Source organism: Periophthalmus magnuspinnatus, chromosome 18, assembly GCF_009829125.3.
Source record: "Periophthalmus magnuspinnatus isolate fPerMag1 chromosome 18, fPerMag1.2.pri, whole genome shotgun sequence".
Classification (NCBI taxonomy): domain Eukaryota; kingdom Metazoa; phylum Chordata; class Actinopteri; order Gobiiformes; family Gobiidae; genus Periophthalmus; species Periophthalmus magnuspinnatus.
This window is the reverse complement of record NC_047143.1, coordinates 20,364,890-20,383,611: the sequence shown is the minus strand read 5'-3', so window position 1 is coordinate 20,383,611 and position 18,722 is coordinate 20,364,890. Positions and strand designations below refer to the sequence as shown.

At 36.5% G+C, this 18,722-nt stretch overlaps 3 protein-coding genes across 3 annotated transcripts in view; 2 read left to right on the top strand and 1 right to left on the bottom strand.

Moving 5' to 3' along the window:
* LOC117386391 (zeta-sarcoglycan-like) overlaps positions 1-8,686 on the top strand; it is a 70,541-nt gene extending 61,855 nt beyond the window's left edge. The window contains exons 7-8 of the mRNA XM_033983749.2: positions 5,466-5,589; positions 6,587-8,686. Coding sequence (XP_033839640.1) covers positions 5,466-5,589; positions 6,587-6,778 — 316 coding nt within the window. The 3' untranslated portion in view covers positions 6,779-8,686. The remainder of the gene's footprint in view (positions 1-5,465; positions 5,590-6,586) is intronic.
* adissp (adipose secreted signaling protein) overlaps positions 1-18,722 on the top strand; it is a 200,473-nt gene that overhangs the window by 134,218 nt on the left and 47,533 nt on the right. The gene's annotated exons all lie outside the window — the stretch shown is intronic.
* On the bottom strand, positions 10,564-18,003 carry LOC117386337 (tetratricopeptide repeat protein 31-like). The gene is made up of 18 exons (XM_033983686.2): positions 17,908-18,003; positions 17,807-17,829; positions 17,406-17,463; positions 17,233-17,324; positions 17,077-17,157; positions 16,504-16,560; positions 16,301-16,426; positions 16,064-16,219; positions 15,784-15,838; positions 15,608-15,698; positions 15,394-15,535; positions 14,698-14,802; positions 14,529-14,628; positions 13,138-13,369; positions 12,716-12,790; positions 12,515-12,617; positions 11,435-11,550; positions 10,564-11,353 (listed from the first exon to the last, which is right to left on the bottom strand). Exons 1-18 carry the CDS (start codon positions 17,933-17,935, stop codon positions 11,284-11,286), a joined length of 1,710 nt encoding a protein of 569 aa, XP_033839577.1. The 5' UTR covers positions 17,936-18,003; the 3' UTR covers positions 10,564-11,283.

The window sequence follows — 18,722 nt, the reverse complement described above, 5'->3', positions numbered from 1 at the left end:
ATTTATTTATTTATTTATTTATTTATTTATTTATTCAATTTATCTGTCAATGGCAGATGTGAAACCTGTTCAACCGCAGACACTTTTCTCCACCTCTCCACTTCTCGTATTAGTCAGCTCCCATCATGCTCCGAGTGACAGGTGGATTTAACCAATCACATTAAAATAATAGAATGAAATGCGTAATCCTTATTTTGACCTCAAGAGCTGCTTATACAAATACATGCTCAAATATATGAAAAAAAAAATTGGGTATGGAGCCTTTAAAGTCAATAGAGCATTTTATTATAAGAATTTGCTTGCACCTGAGTCTCGCTGTATATATAAACAATAATATTATTTTCCCTGCTCTCTCTCAGCTCCAACCGTCAGTGTTTGAGCTCCTGTATACAGCGACTGCCCTTTCCTCTGAACTAAAGGTCACCTGAACATGTGAAGAGAATTCAATACAACTGGAGAGCTTGTCTTAAACTCTGTTAACCCAACATTATGGTAACATGGAGTAAATATGGCTATTGTTGTTTTAAATTATCTAATTAAGTCTTTATATCACCAGCACATAGCCATTAAAATTGTTATATTGATTTTATTGCATTTTTACAATCAAAGCTGGTGCAGAAATAGCCTTAGACTTAAATGTAAACATCTTTTTTGTGATTAAGGATTTATATTAATCCTTATCTTTGTTTCCTCATCAAAAACATAGCAGGAATTTTGTTTAGTTTCATTTGCACATTTAACACACAAATTCTGCATATTTAGATTTTAGTTCTTCTCTCAAGAAAATACTCTGTTCCACCTTGTGATGTCATGCGGTAATACAGATAGTGCTCTACTGTGTTTTTAGACTCCGTACACCTTCACTATAATCATTTGGATTATTTCAACCCTGAAATTGCCCATCTCTACTGAACAAAAAGTAAAGGTAGCTGTTAACATGAAAGGTACCGCTTCATGACATCACAGAACAGAGCATTTTGAGCTTTGGGGATGCAGACAGACTAGTAATAGGTTTCTCAAACATGTGTGAACGAAACACCAGTTATGTTTTTGATGAGGTAACAACACTCTAACATGGCTAGAAGCTCACAAGAGTCAATTTTGTGTAATATAACCTTTAAATTAGTTCCCACCTCTGTGAGCAACATGTACACACTTGTGTGTTAATATCAGTCTTGAATTATTACCAGTCACTATACATAAAGCTCAACAACCACAAAATTAAAATGAAAATTAAAAAATATATAAAATCAAAGTACCAAACCCTCACACTTGACGTGCATCAAGAGCAGAAAGATTAATTATGAAGATAGCGCTAGTTAAAATTCAGCAGCTGCACACAAAGACCTACATCTTTACAATGAGAATAAATAAATAAATCCATAATTAAAAAGAATAGCTATACTTTACCCATTAGCTTCAATATCAATATGCACTTTACATACAAACACATTAGATAACCTCATTCAATCAAAATTACGCTATAGAAGGTCAGTGAGACGCTAACCATACATGCATCATTGAGCATAATAAGCACTTAGGGACACAATACAGAGGAGCTATAATCATAAACATATTGCTATTATATTTCCAATTAGTACAGATGAATTAACAGATGGCAAACAAGCATATAAACAAGCAGCGTTCAGCCGCCATGACAACCGTATTCAATCATTCACAGGCCATAAATGTCTATAGGTTTTGTAATCCTGTAGTTTGATGTCATCGTTTAAGTTGGAGAGCAGGGGCCAATATAACTCTATGGGTGAGTCACTGTTTTTTTAAAGAAATAGCCACACTGAATGTCTGCAATTGTCGATTCTTATAGTTGTAGAGGCTGGGTCCACAAATGTGTCATATTAAACTTATGCTCTTATGGGATTTTTTGACTGAGTAATGGTATTGTAAAAAATTTATATAATAAGCATATAAGCTGTCCCTAATAAATATGAAGATGCAACATTTGTGGATCATAAGTTTGGATATTTCTTTCAAAAACAGTGAATCTCTCGTAGAGTTACAGTAAATCTCTCGTAGAGTTACAGTAAATCTCCCATAGAGTTACAGTAAATCTCCCATAGAGTTACATAGGCCCTTGCCCACCATCTTTGGACATCACAAAATTCTAGAATGTGAACGCAACCTATTCTGCCTTAGAATTTCACCTGCCGTCCAGCTCAGAGGCTTTTTAGAATGAACCTGTGCTACCGGGAACTATAACTTTAAAATTGTCAAACCATGGAAAACTATGCTAAACTGTCGAGCAACATGTCAATAAATTGTATTGTTATATACATCATACTGACGTAAGTAGTCTAATCTGTCATCTGCACTTGATGAAAGACTCAATGAGACTCACTTAATGTTAGATTTTGTTTTTAGATGGTGGCCCGGACTATCCATACTCCTAAATGAAAGTGATTCTCCATGGGTATAAAAGCCAGTGAGAGACATTTTAATTTAATTCATTTAATGCTTTGTTTTGGACTGTGTCTGATACAGGCACTTTTGGAAATTGAACACTTTGTCTTGTGGCAGAATTGTGTTTGTGGTGACAACACCATTTGCTTGACATTTCTTCAACTTGTTAACACTGTCTTCACTGTTGAATGATGTCTATGCAAAACCATGACTCATTTGTACATCCCATGGAGACAGATACAGAAATAGTGTTCTTTGCAGAAATTAATGACTGCACTGTTGTGGGAAATCCAAGCAGTTTAAAATAAGTAGTGTATTTGTTTTTTATGACTGTGTTTTTCACTTTTCAAATTCCACTTCAGAAGGTATACTTGATGTAGCAATAGAAGACCTATTGTGCTTGTGTTTGCTATATTATAATCTATGACATCTGTGGATCATTATTTTTTCCCTGCCCAGTTACATATTCCATATGTATGGGGCTGACCCACAGGGGAGTTAGGTGACATAATAATAGGAAAGGATAATTATTTCAGATCACCTGTGCGGTGGCTGATGATGCTATAAAGGCACCTGCATGCCTCATGCTCATTGATCATTTTGATTTCACGGTGAGCAGGTTGACATGTATGAGACCATAGACTGTATAAGAAGTGGGCTAAGTGAATGTGATGTCATCTATAGCGTCCAGCTCCAGCCAAATGAAGCTCATCAAGACGAGCTGTTATAGAAGAGAATTTGGAGCTGAATTCCATATTTGGAATTCTGACCGCAAGTGTCGTAGCAACCAAAGAGCCAATTTGGAGCCAGGCTGTTTAAGGTAAAGCCCCTTCCCGCCTGCATCGCTGGTTTAGCAGGGAGTGGACTCTTAGCAGCGCTGTCAATCAAACCTGTTGCTAATGCTAGTGGGAGCGACTTCAGGGAAAGAAGGCGCCTATTAATGTTCATATCTTGATTTACAGAAACAATAGTGAAATAAAAACACCAGGATTATGCAGCATGGGTCAATACAAATATTTTAAAACCAAAATAACAAGTGTGACAGCAGCAGTTACGGAGAGAGGGGCGACAGTGTTTCAATCTAAAGTGAATTGGACTCGATGGAGCTGGAAGTACGCCCATGCTCACTTCCTATTTGGAATGCGGTGGCTAATACGTTAGCTATGTCCATTTATATATAGTCTATGTATGAGATATAAGTTACAAAGTTGAGAAGACAGTGTTATTTGCCACTTTCCGTGAGTAAGAGAGAGAAGGAGATTCCTCTTGGGGCATCAGTCTTCTATATGACTGTTATTTTAGTCACTTATTTAATGTCTTTCAAAGTCCTCTGATGATTTTGGGGTATTTGACGGGTCCGCTGGCTCCCTCAGCTGTCTCTGAGCAGATAACCAGACATGCAACTTGGCTGCTGCCCACCTGTGGTCAACTCTCCTTGGTCTGTTCTCCTTCTTGCAATAGACACATTTCTTTACAGAACTTCAGTACACACAGTACACACACTCTTTACAGCACTTCAGTACACACACTATACACAGAGCTAGCGACCCACCCCTTATCGGTGCTGTCCACAGTCCACAAGAATAAATGTCCAGTGTTCATTTGTGACTTGTCAGCAATGTCCGAGGATGCAAGGAAAAGAAAACGTGAATCTTACAGGGCCAGAGCTCACATGCGAGCCAATCTGGGGAAGGCGATGTCAGACAATACAACTCTTTATAATTAGATGCAGACAGGACACTGGGCTTATTTTGACCCCAAGAGCTGCGTATACAATATATACTGTGGCAAGACAAATTTTGGTCAAAAAATCAGGTATAGACCCTTTACTAGCTCTAGAATGATCTTGAACTAGCGTAAGAGCACATAGTAATATTAAAGAACCAACTACACCATTATTTCAAGTTGGAAAATTCAATTTTTGAGTATCATTTTGGCATTTAAATAGGCATACGGTCGTTTCCTTAGTATAAATCTTGACAACCTCTGTGTAAATAATGACGCCATTATTATTTGTTCCATGCCGTAAACAGTCACATTTTAGTTTTCCTGTTTCTCATTTCCTAGTCAGAGCTTATTTTGAGTCTAAGAGGATTTTGCAAATGCAGATGAAATTCATTTGCCTTTTCTCTTGCCTATATTCAGCAGCACATAATCCCAAAATGTGTGTCATTTTCATAGGGCACGGAGATTTAAACGATTTCAAGACAGCCCCTTTAAGTCTTCTATTTAAAATGCATTGAAAACAGATTTGGGGGAGATGTGGGGGAGAAAATCAATTGGAGACGGTTATGAGTTATGAAAATAAATTCTGCATTGATTGGCTATCTGACTCCTGCCACAGTGTAAACAAATGGGGAAATGCAGATTCAAATTAGCCTGTGTTTTTGCTGAAGGTCAAAATCCACTGATACAATTACGGCCTACTTTAACATGGACAGCGACTGTTTCACTAAGGGCAAAATGCACAAGACAAGAGTTAGAAAATATGAAATTAGTAGTCTAGACTTAGCAGACATTTTTAATGATTTATTACTTCATTGCTTTGGGTGCATTCAGTAAGAGGATTGAATTCAGGCAAGAAGCAATTAATCAGTGGTGCACTCCAAACAACTTAACACTCTTAACATGGAAAACAACATTCTCAACATGTTTAACTTGTTCCAAACGGGGTTTGTTGACTATCCTCAAGAAAGCTATTAAAATGGTGGCTAGCACTCTCACCTCACAGCAAGACGGTTCCAATTGACAGCTTGCTCAGACCTTTGTGGAGTTTGCATGTTTCTCCCCGTGTCTGGCTGGGTTTGTGTCAGGGACTCAGTTTTCCTCCATTAACCCAAAATATGCAATAGGTAAACCTCTCCAGCTTAGGCAGTCCAGAACAAGCCCAGGTCAAGATCTGGAGATGGGTCGCCGGGTACAGCACTGCGGCACCCACTGCCCCTGACCAGTAACGGTGATGGATGCATGGGTCAAATGCAGAGGACAGATTTCACTACAGGGATAATTAAGGCTACCCTTAAACCTTAACCTTGTTTTGTCAGATTGGAGTCCCCCACACGGACCCTGACCATGGAGGCTCCACGGGGAGTGGAGGTGAGCTCGGCGCAGGGTTTTCTACAGATCAGCGGCAGAAAAGACCTGCAGCTTGAGTCCACAGAAGGAGAGGTACTGAATCAGCCATAGGCCCAGACATTTTCATACTAGTCTAATTTTATGCTTCACTTTAGTGGTGAAGTGGTACCTGGAGGTAGTATTAAAATTTAAGGATCACTCTAAAATATAACATGGATTAGTAAAATTCATGCTTTGGCTAGAAGTCATGACACTTAGTTTGGTGTACAGCAAAGGAATGTTGATTAGGACTGGGATTTACATGAATTTCCTCAGCAACAAGAATCCATCAGTACAGACTAATAATGTTTACACATATTACTAAACGCATTTTAGCACATTGCTAGTGTGTATTTATGCATGATTTTTTGTGTCACTTTGTCAAATTCTGGCAATTTTAATGCATTAATCCATTAAAATAAATGCATTAGTTATTTTTATATGAAAACAATATATTTTCTTACATTTATTTAAATGTCAAACTTACTATTTTTTTCCTTTTCACCTCCAGTGTCTCACCTTAATTCTGGGTGCCAAAAAGGCAATAGGTTTTTGGATATTTGAATCCATAAATATGACCATTTTCAGGATTATTCATGATGACACCATAAACAACAATGAAATACTACATTTTCTTTCATTCACACTGTCTTATAGATCACCACTGCTCTACTACGTGACCAGCTTTATGAAATAATCATTTTCTGAACATAAAGGCAAAGTGAAGTTCTTACGATTAGACCTATATTATGACCTGAATAATCCCGATTATCAATAAACCACATTATCCTGCCATCCCTGACAGAAACACTTCAGTCCCAATAGACAGGGCTTTAAAAATACTCCTACAAAAGTGAGTATATTTGTCATTTGTCCATATGCTCAGTTGGCAGATGAGGCGCTCTATTCACACCACATGTCACGTCGTATTTACTGATTGCGCCAAAGTCATTCATCACCGGGAAGGCACAGCGTCTTCATTTCACCTCTGGCTATGTTATTTGAATGACTTCCAGCCCTTTGTAATTTCTTTTCTTTTTATTTTTTACAGATACTTTTAGATGCCAACATTATCCAGCTGGGGAATCTTCCATTGGGCATGTTTTCTAAGTCCACACCCCAGGCCTCATATGAACAGTCAATATACGAGGTTTGCGTTTGCCCCAGTGGGAAAGTTTACCTGTCTCCAGCCCAAAGTAGCTCTACCTGCCAGATAATGAACAATATCTGCCTTTGGAGTTGACTTGGGAACACCAGCTGCCAAAATGCTGCAACTTCAAGGATTTTGATGGGACAGTTGTTGGAGAGAAATTGTTTATATTCAAACCAATGGAGCTCAACAGTCCTGTTCATCTGTAGTGTTGTCAAATTTCAAATCTTGATTTTGATATTAATGTTTCATTTATGCTTGGAGGTTCGCAGCTCGGACATTGGAGTAACATTTTTTCCGAGTTTCTGAGTTCCATTGGTCAAGCTGGAAAAAAAAAAGTCCAGTACATTACAGTATATGTACAGTAAAGAGAATAAAAGCAAGCAATAAAAACTAGTAAAGCGCTCAAATCAGCCAAAATGCTGGTAAATTTATTAACCCAGTTCGGGAGTGAAATTTTGCTTTTGTTGTCATTAGCTGCGTGTATGTCCATTAGCAGACGGAGCATAACAGTGTATTTATAACTGCTCAGGCTCAACTGCTGCAGGAGAAGCGGTCAGACAGTGCAGAGCAAGTGCGAAATAACACAACAACAATCAGTATTTTAACGGATCAAAGTTTATCCAAACGCAGGGTGTAGCCATGTTGGATTTAACTTAAGTCAGAACACTGAAAAAAGGGCAACTGGAATGCAGCATAAGGATATTACTAACACAAAATCGTAGTACTTTTTAAATATCACCATGTGGTCGAGTACTAGTTGAAATATAGATCAATTTCCCATTCATTTCCCCATAGACTGTCACAGTGATGCGGTAACTAACATCCATGACATAATTATTTTCAGTAAAAAACAAAAAACAAAAAAAAAACCTTAATGTGCACTATGTACCTTTTCTGTGGAAGGATCTGTGACCTTCTTGTCTCTATGGAGATGCTTTGCCTGGAATATACAGCATTAAATTTACATCCATCTTGCATTCATTCAATTGTAGGTGTTTTTATTGCCCAAAACGTTCTTGAAAAATATGCATCTGTATTTTAAGTGGCTTGCCTCTCCACAGATCTGATCTACCACATGATCGAATGACCTTGTCTTCATAGAGATAGACAAGTTACATGCTATACTTTGGGACATTGTAGGCAAAGCAATAACATTTATCAGATGTCAAAGGTGCACTACTATGTTTGTGGTGTAGAACTTTTCAGAAATATATTGAATTGTCAATTAAATGATGTAACTAATGCTCATACCACATCGCTGATTTTATTTTTATTTTTTTGTCAATTTTATTTGAGGAATAGGAATAGGAATTTGTGTCAAGATGTAGGAGGGACAGTTGAGCTCCATTAAAAATCAAACATTACAAACTGGTGGCTTGGACTCATAAGGCACTGAGAGAAAAGATGGCAGCTCGCTCTCATCAGGAATAAAAAAAATAAAATAAAATAACTAGGTCATCATGACAAGAAAAGTACGACATTTTATTTTTCTACTTATAACGACAGTTTTTAAAGAATTCCAACACTGGTGCCTTCAGAGTTTTAAAAATCATTGTGGACTGGTTGAGATGGCATTGATCCTTGTCTATTTTTAAAAAGGTCTTACACAAAAGCACAAAGTATGGTTTTCTGAAATAGAGGTGGGCCATATCGACAGAACTGTTGATTGTAATATTAATGATGTTATAGTGTAATGATAATCAGATGCTACAACATGCCTATAATTATCACGGCTGAAATTGAAGTATTTTTTTGGTTGCCGGTCCTAACTCTTCATCATTGTAAAACTTGTGGATACATTCATTCAAACTGTCTTTTAGCCAGGTTTATAATGGACTACTATAATACTTAATCATCTAATTTTGAATATACCTTTAAAACAACCAATTTGATATTGTGTAGATAATATATGTCCCACCTCTATTCTGAAACATGTAAGTTATTGAAATCGATGCTTAATTTGCCATTGTAATGTAAAATTAAACATGTTTTTTTTTTCTTTGGAGTTTGGTGCTGGTTTTGTACGCTGCTCAGGACACATAATTAAGTCAACCTTTTGGGCGGTGCTAGTAGTTTCTGAAATATGTTATGAAATCAATACAATATAAGAAAAAAATATGTATATAGAAATATGCGTGTGTATATATACAGCTGAAATCAGAAGTTTACGTACAGTATATAACAAGACACATATGCTTTTCTTTTCTTTTTTTTTCTCACTGGCTGACATGAAATCAGATTAAACTTTTCCTCTTTCAGGTCTGTTAGGATTACCAAAATTATTTCTATTTGCTAAATGCCAGAATAATGACAAGGATTTTTTAAAGAAAATGTTTCATTATTTTCTTCAAAGTCAGAAGTTTTCATACAGTAATATTACTATGCATTTAAACAATTTGGCAAAACCCAAATGATGATGTGTTTGGAAGCTTGTGATAGGTTTATTGACAACATTTGAGTTAATTAGAGACACACCTGTGGATGTATTTGAAGGCACATCTAAAACACACTGCTTCTTTGTGTAAAATCATGCAAAAGAAATCTGCGAAGAATTGTGGATGCAATTTCCAGATGCCTGAAGGTTCCACGTTCATCTGTTCAAACAATTATACACAAGTATAACCACCATGGGAATGTCCAGCCATCATACTGCTTAGGAAGGAGATGGGTTCTGTGTCCCAGAGATGAGCGTGCTTTGGTCCAAAATGTGCATATCAACCCAAGAACAAAACCAAAAGACCTTGTGAAGATGCTGCTGAAGCTGTTAAGAGTGTGTCATTATCCACAGTGAAATAAGTACTGTACGGACATGGGCTGAAAGGTCATTGGGCCAGGAAGAAGCCATTACTCCAAAAGAAACATAAAAAATGTACACAGGGACAAAGCCCTTAATTTTGGAGACGAGTCCTGTGGTCTGACTAAAACTAAAATTGAACTGTTGAGCCATAATGAGGAAAAAGGGCTTGCAAGCTTGCAAATCTGAACACCATCCCGACTGTGAAATACGAGGGTGGCAGCATCATGTTGTGGGGTTGTTTTGGAGGGACTGGTGCACTTCACAAAATAGATCATCATGAGGAAAAAACATTATGTGGAAATACTGAAGCAACATCTCAAGATATCAGTCAGGGAGTTAAAGCTTGGGTGCAAAATTCCTGCCTGAGAAGCTTATGGAAGGATATCCAGAATGTTTGACCCAAGTCATACAATTTAAAAGGCAGTGGCACCAAATACTAATGTATGTAAACATCTGACTTTAAAGAAAGGAATTAAAAATTGCAAAAAAAACAAAAAAACAAAAAAAACCCTCATTATTCTGGCATTTAACAAATAGGAATAACTTTGGTAATCCTAACTGACTTAAAACAGGAAAAGTTTAGTTCGACTTCATATCAGATATTGAGGGGGGGGAAGTGTGTATTATATATATATATTGAAATGACTCAAAAACATTAATTTGAACTTGGCCATACACTACTAGACTATGTTTATGCTCACATTTATGGATTTGCTAAAAATCTGATCACATTTTAGTTCTAGAAATTTCGCAAATGCCTTATTTTGGGTGAATAAGCTAATAACAGTTGAAAGGAGACTGTAGCAATCATTTATTCACAATCACGGTCAAAACTATTTGAGGTTTCAGGTCATGCACAAGACCTTGACTATTTTCTTATTTTGATTTTAGCTTGTGTATGTGTGACAAATACTTTTTTGCTAAATCTTTTTGGCTAAGAGCTTCTCATTTCAAATGCTTAATTTTAACCTCCTCCAGGGTTTTGTACAAAGCGGTGATTTGATTTGACTGCAAATAAAAAAAAGTGGCCTTCCTCTAGAGAATATTTTTGAATTATCTTCACAACAAAATAAGACTTAAAAATATGAATACTGATTTTATTGGAAAAACAACCACTGATATTAACAGTGTACACAGCTTATGCCTCGTAATGTCTTACACATAATCACATTGGTGTTGCACAGTATCTATTAGCCAGTATGTATTTCATAAAAATACATATTTGTTAGTTGATCAAGACAAAAGAAAATACGCAGGAACAAACGGGTGTTATTGGTATGTACTGCCCTCTACTGGTACAAGTTGGTAGCTCCATTTATCAGAAATCCACAATTTCATGAATTTTGGTTAAGATCAAAACATCAATTTGTTAAATAAACGTAATCGTGATACAATTCCGATGTATTTTTATGACAATGAAAAGTAAATGCAAAACACCTGATTCAAAGTTGATTTTGTTAAAACATAACGCACTAAAACCTAAAAGAATAAAATTAAATAAAGAACATTTGTTTATTTAGGATTGAAATGTAAATATTTTCCAGGACATTAGTCTTCAACCCATTTCTCTTGGTACAACAAATCAAAAGTGAAGTTTACACTAATATACTCATACTTATAGTGCAATGCATTGATAATTATAATACTGTCCATCTAAAACATAAAAAATGAATACTTAAAAATCTACTCAAATGTTGGCACCATTTAAAAAACAGAAGTGATCTTAAATGAAAAAGTAAATAGTTGTGGCAGGATTGTTCGTGCTGCAGTAAAATTATACTATAATTCAGCACTACTGTCAATACTTGTGTGGATCTCTATAGTTGTGATAAGGTTTGCCATTTCTCCCAGCTGCATATAGATCATGCCTAGAATCACAAAATATTTGTTTTTTGACACTAAACCAGAAAAAGCAGATACATTATTTTAGCTTGAATGGTAAAACTCACCTTAAAATGTCATCTGGTATATTGTTAGATATGTGGGCTGCTTTGGATATGTTCAGACCAGGGGGGATCCGGTCTGGGTATCTCACTGCAAGCTTAGAGCCCATTAACTCAAATCCCTAAGCACAAATACAAAATGTGGGATTTATGTCAAAAGTAAAGCATTAATAGAAATTCAATGTAAACAACTAGAAACCCACTTAAGCCTTAAAGTACATATTACAGGGAGACCATTTCACTAGCTAAGATCATGCCCAACTGTTACCTAGCAACCATACAATAAACAAAAACCTAAATCAATTCAGGTTTATTTATATAGCACATTTAAAAACAACTTCAGCTGACCCAAGTGCTTCACATAAAAGTCAACAAAAAAATATACAGATAACACAATACATAGGAAAAGAGCAATAAAACACCAAGATCTCCTCTCTAGCTAGTATTAAATGTCAGGGATAAGATCATCTAACAATAGTCATTATTTGACAACTAAAAATATGTGACAGCACCTTGAACTTAATTTCCAAATTGTCAGAAAATTATGTTCCTTGCAAGTAAATTATCCCTGCATTTTGGACAGAATTTTGTGTGTATTGATGACACAGATGGGGTAGATTCCTTTTCAGTTTGTCAAGAACTTTTCTTCTTGACAAACTGGTGCTTAAAATGCATATGATCGATTAGACAATACATTTCACCAAATCATGGTTAACATGATTACTTTCTGTTTGTAGGCTAGTAAAATCTTAAATGTAAAGTGTGTTAGTTTCAGTGTAGCTAGCTCCTCCCTTCTGATATAAGATAGTGTTCACCAGTAATCTGACCAGAGCTGAAGAAGCGGTTTAGATGAGCAACAAAACGTCTTCGCTCCAATAACTTTTTGTCCAGTTGTCAGATCTGAATTTTTCTTTTAGTAATTTAAGATTTTACTTAGTTTTGCCTAATTTCAAAAAATACTTACTAAATCAACTAATAATTAGAAAAACATGAAAACCTGTCATATGCACTTTAACTGATTCGATCCACATTCACATCATTGGCGCAACATCAAGAACTTGAGTTTACTCCTTTAGTTTTACTTACATGATATCTCCAAATTGCATCGTCACAGTGCTGCTGTTGAGTATAGTTAATAAAAGCACAGCGTTTAGCAGGAAGTTGTTTAATACTATAAACTGTTCCAACCCTACAAAGAAACAGGACACAAAGGAATGACTTTGTTTGGATGATCTTTTAAAAGCCGTTACTATCGTACAAGAACATAACGCATATCTGAGTACTTACTTGTTAAAAAGATTTCTTAATGAGTTTTCAGTAACAGAAAGAGACAAGTTTCCCACCCACACTGGAAACAGCTCTCTGTTGAAAGATAAAACATGACATTATGTGCCCTGTTATAAAGATACTGCCCAATTAAAGCGCAATATGTAACTTTTGCTGTGGATGGTCAGCCCCCTGCTTCATGCGATTCATGTATTACTTACTATCAGTTCATATTTAAGTCTTTTCTCAGTTAATGCTCCAGGGTTCACATTGTAAACAACTCCAGAACAGCAACCTATCTTTCTAAACCTTTCTCACAAATCTAATCTTAATACTTTAAATAAAAACAAGATAGTTTTCCAAAATTGTGCAGTCCTTCTGTATTCACCATCCACACTGTTCTGTCACTAACCTCAATGTTATGTGAAATGTGTTGTACTCACGGTGCTTGTGCTACATGACTGGACTTCAGGGCCACAGGGGCATTTGGTTTGGGCTGGCTTTGCTGGTTCTGGACTGGGATAAGAGGCTTTTTCTCAGGAGGGTGGGTCTTTGATGCATCCTGGGCTGGAGGAAGAAGAGGGCAGGGAGCAGCAGCCGCTTTGGCGGAAAGGCCTGGGGATACTCCAGTCATGTTGGCCACCTGTTGCACTGGGACAGGGGCAGGTGGGGACACTTAAGCACAAAGAAAATGTTATTTTAAAATAAACATTAAACACATTAATTTTCCACAATAGATTGTGCTCATGTGACTTAAAAATCTAGAATCCCCATAGTTTAAAATTGAGACAGGTCAGAATTCTATAGAAGATGCTGTTTAACTGTCACGTTGCACATTTATTGACCTGGTTAATATCTCCAATTACTGGGCCTATCCACATGGAACAAAAACTGGCACAAACGAAATTGGAAATATTTTTTCACAATAGGTTCAGAGAGCAGAGCCACTATTCAACCCCAAAGACATGAAGTTTATGGAGCCAGTCCCTAATATATAAGGTTCAATATCTGTGGGTAAGTTGAATAACTGCTTCAAAAACAGTGAAGCTGCCCACCATCTGAGATTATATGACAACAGACCACTGATCAAACAGAATATTAGTTTTTTTATGTGTAATCTAAGAGCAACAGTGCTCATTTTTTGCAATGCTAAAGGATATAAATTGGTTGCAGTTTTCATGACGTTATCTCAAATGGAGGGCAGAAGCCAACACAGTTCTATGAGAAAATACACTGCCTGGCCAAAAAAAAAAGGTCACACACTCTAATATTTCGTTGGACAGCCTTTAGCTTTGATTACGGCATGCATTTGCTGTGGTACGGTTTTGGTAAGCTTCTGCAATGTCACAAGATTTATTTCTATCCAGTGTTGCATTAATTTTTCACCAAGATGTTGCATAGAGTCTGACCGCTGGACAAAGGCTTCTCCAGCACATCCTAACGATTCTCAATGGGGTTAAGGTCTGGACTCTGTGGTGGCCAATCCATGTGTGAAAATGTTGTCTCATGCTCCCTGAACCACTCTTTCACAATTTGAGCCCGATGAATCCTGGCATTGTCATCTTGGAATATGCCCATGCCATCAGGGAAGAAAAAAATCTACTGATGGAATAACCTGGTTCTTCAGTATAATCAGGTAGTCAGCTGACCTCATTCTTTGAGCACATACTGTTGCTGAACCAACTGCAGCAAACCGTACCTATTTGCTTAGTTAAATCCAGGTGGTGACTTTTTTGTTGGCCAGGCAGTGTGCATTTTATTGAACTACCAAATACATCCACTCACAAGATGGCCACATAATCCTGCAGCTATTCATAAATAGAATAAGGATTACCCTGTAGTTTGTTCAACTTTGACAGCACTTCCTGAGCTTTTTCTACATTCCCATGGATTACTAAAGCATTTGAACTCTGTTCCCGAGTAAAGCCATTCACCTAAAAAGAGAAATACGAGTTACTGAAATACTCAAAATTAATAACACTAGTTCACATTTGGCTTCTCACCATTAGTTGTGAAATTTGTACATTCATCAGTTCTTGAGCTGCTTCTGGGCTAGAGCCGTTTAATTCAATAATCTCCATGAATGCACAGGCTGCCTCCTCGTACCGCTGTCAAAGTTAATCACAAGGTCAACAAGAGTAAAAGGTATGTTCATGTTGACTAAAACTACTAAAGAAGCTACTGCCTAAACTAGACAAAAGAGTGTTTGAGGAGTAAAATGTTGACTTTTTGTAAACGCTTAACTTTTGTATTCAATTTAATGCTGTGACAAAAATCAATGCCAGTACTTTAGAAGATACCATCTACATTGCCAATGCTCGATTGGATACATTGGTATAGAACTGTTCACATTTTGTTTTACACAAGTAACACTTTTGAAAAATGTAATAAAATAGTAACATTTTGTTGGTTATCATGCGTCAACCATTGTTTCCTGCAGGTTTCTGCTAAGATTGCGGTGGAACAGGCAATCCTTGTTAAGTTTATTTTACAGGGACCATGTTCAATATTTCATTAATCAAAGAAACATTGATGAGGTGCTTTGTACAAGAAAAATTGTGATTAAAAAAATTAAAGGCTGATTTAGACCATAGTCTCCACACTGAAACACTGAATTATAGCAGAATTGCCAAATTATGACATCATCTGTATTTATGTATCCACATTATTGGTTTGGTTCAAAGGTGTGGTTCTTTTACCTTGAGCCCAGCCAGTGCTCTGCCTTTTCTAAACAGCCCTCTAACCCAGCCAGGACTCATACTCAGAGACAACTGTGCGTCACTTAAAGACTTCTCATACTCTTGCATTCTTTCAAAACAAAATGCGCGATTTCCAAATAACCTGCGTAAGAAAAAATTTGTTAAAAAATGTTATAGAATCTAACCAAAGCCAAATCAGATTTTCTCTACCTACCTATACTCTGTCGGATTGTATTTAATAGCATCTGTGAAATACTTAACAGCCATTTTATAATCTCCGGCAGCAGCTAGTTTATTACCAAACACTGAAAAAAAAACCATATACATTTATAAATGTGGCAAATGTTTAACCTTTTTATGAACATTTGAAGAAAAAAAACAAAAAAGTACTTGCAAATTCAGCACTTATTTTAACAAAGTCCTCCATTTTAGGGCTGGAAAATGGCTAGAAAAATAAAAACAATATATATATATAGAAAGGTAAGAGTTAATAGGTCTTAAAGGAGCACAATGTAACTTTCCAGGTAGACTGCCTGCCACCTGCTTGTGTTTTGGTCAGCTTAAACATAATGTTTAAAGGCAGATCCCCTCTACTAGAAAGGTTACATAGTGCACCTTTAATGGTCTTATTTATAGAAATCAGTCTTTAAACAGGACCATAATAACTCACCTTATTTACATCATGATTTGCTTCATGTGGCTTTTCTGGAGTTTTGGCTTCTTTAACTGGAGACTTCTTTTTATCTTTGATTTCCTGTTTTTGCTCTAACTGACGTTTAGCAATTTCAGCAGCTTTAGTAACAAAACTACTTGTCAAATCCAATCCCTATAACAGAGATTTTTTTTTTTTGTTTTAATCAATTTGAAAAGGCAATTTATTAAAAAAAAAAAAAAGCACAAATTTTACCTCATCTTCATTACCGGATCCATCTGAAATGTTGTCACTGCTTTCGGCATCTAAAGATGAAGCCATATTTCTAAGGTTTAAATATTCTTTATCCGTGTTACATATTTCTGAAGTTGTATCCTTAATCTGTAAATTAAATACAATTATTGACATAAATCTTTATCCCAAGTACTAAGAGTCGACAGTAGCCTAATGAAAATCACCTTATCATCTTGTGTAGCATTCTGTTGCTTTTCAAGCCGTTTTCTTTCTTTTTGTCGCTGTGAGAAAAAAAAAGTTAAAAGCACTGTACTGACAACACAATGACAAGATAAAAAAAAATTAAATCATATAATTCAAAATAAACTGTCATTTTCATATGTAAAATTTCAATGGTAGTCTTAGTTGAGCTATAGATTATTCTAAAAGCATTCACAAAAGGTCCAACTTTGCCATTTCTTCAGTAGCAAAAGAAAAATAAAATCGGTCAACTGGATAAAACAAAGAAGTGGCCTGAATGAGCAGTGAAACATTTTGTCCTGGTGACAGATTTTATTTTTCCTTTAGCTATGTATTAGACCTGGAGGACTGAGGGATTACACAGATATAATTTCTTCAGTATTGAAACCTAATACCTGCTCAAATGAGTATTCATATTGTGATGATTTGTTTATACAACTATAGGTAAACCTTACATATCATGTCAATATACAAGATAGGTCTTGTGAAATTTACAATACAGAATAATTATATATACCTGTTTAATATCATATCTGTGCAAATTGTTTAATACATACTTGTTTTTTCAGGCGCTTCTTTTCTGCCTTCTCTTTAATTTTCTTCTCATCTAATAATGATCCAGCCTTCCTTTCTGCATCCTAATTCACAAAACAGATGTTAACAGATTACATACAAAAATGCTGGGAAAAACAACAAATGAGCAATAAACTTACACTTTCTTGGGCCCAATATGAATCATCATCACTAGAGTCCTTCCAGTCATCTTTGGTGAAATTCTCATAAAATCGTACGTCTTGCAGTTGAGCTTATTGATGAAAAAGTAGTTTAGACAAGCCATTACTGAATTTAGGCCTTAATGTTGTGAGCCTACTTGAAAACTACTTACCAAGAACACTTTCATGTATAAAACCTTCAATATCAGGGTGTCCAGAAACGAAATCATGCTGGGAAAACGTGAAAAAAGCTATTCTTACATTTCACATAAAAATACGCCGGATCTATTGCTTCAAAAAATGAAAGTAAAATTGAGCTTCAAGTGGCAAAAAGAATGACAGGTGAAACGGCGCTGCATACCGTTTTACTTATCATATTTAAATATTTAGTCAACTATCTACCCCTTTCTACCTTCTAAATTGGAAGGTAGAAAGGTACAGACTTATACTACCAGAAAGATTGAATTTTTTCCCCCAAAATAGCATTAGCATGCTGCCTAACTCAGGCCTGGTGTAACAGACATGCGCAGCTGTTCGCCGCACACACAAGAAGGAAATGGATATTTCTACTTACAATCCTTTTTACTCCTGCAAAATCTGGAAAAGAATGAAACGTCAATAGCATGTGATAAATGAGACCAAAAACAATGTAAACAGATCAAAATAATGTCATACATGCTGCCTGTCTATGACCAAAAGACATGACTAGCTTGTATTTCCTCTATTAGCCAGAGTGCTGTGATGCTAGCAGTGCCGCTGGAGACTCGCTGTGATTGTTGTTTCCGGCGGGATAGACGCCTCCAGGCGCATTACTGCCTCTCATAGGCTGCTTTTGGTACTGCAGTAGAGAAGATGGGCTCAAATCCTTATATGGAGATTGGTGTCATGAATAAATTCCAGAACTGCCGCCGTGACTTCATCTCTATAATTGTCTGGACAAAGATGAATTATGAATGAATTTAATGAATTTTTTGTTCAATCAAAGACCACTCGTTCTTTTTCCAATCTATGTCAGGTCAGGAGCCAGGCCACAATAGCCTTGTATAAATGGCTTGCTCTACTCAGAAAAGAGAAGGAGAAACTATCATTCAATTCAGAAAAGTGTTAAAGCAAGGGACACCAGCTGTGTCCCACTCTTTCTGCCACTGACGTGATATCTTCCGGGTTACCACACCACAGTATTCAGAATACCTGACTGCCATCTTAACATTGCTAAAATCTTGCCTGTTTGGCATTTGAGTCTGCAACCTCATTGCCAGTCACAACATGGGCCGGGACCCACGTAAACACAACAGACGGTCCTACCATATTAGCTCTTTTGAGTGCAATATGTATTTCAAAGATCAGGTCAGGCCGAACAGGCAGCATTCCTGCCTGCAGGGCCATTAGAGCAGCAGCTCAATCTGATCAAATTAAAGTCTGCTGAGGTCTAATTATGCCCACTCATTTTAATGCACACAGCAAGACTTTAACTTCAGTGGTAAATACAG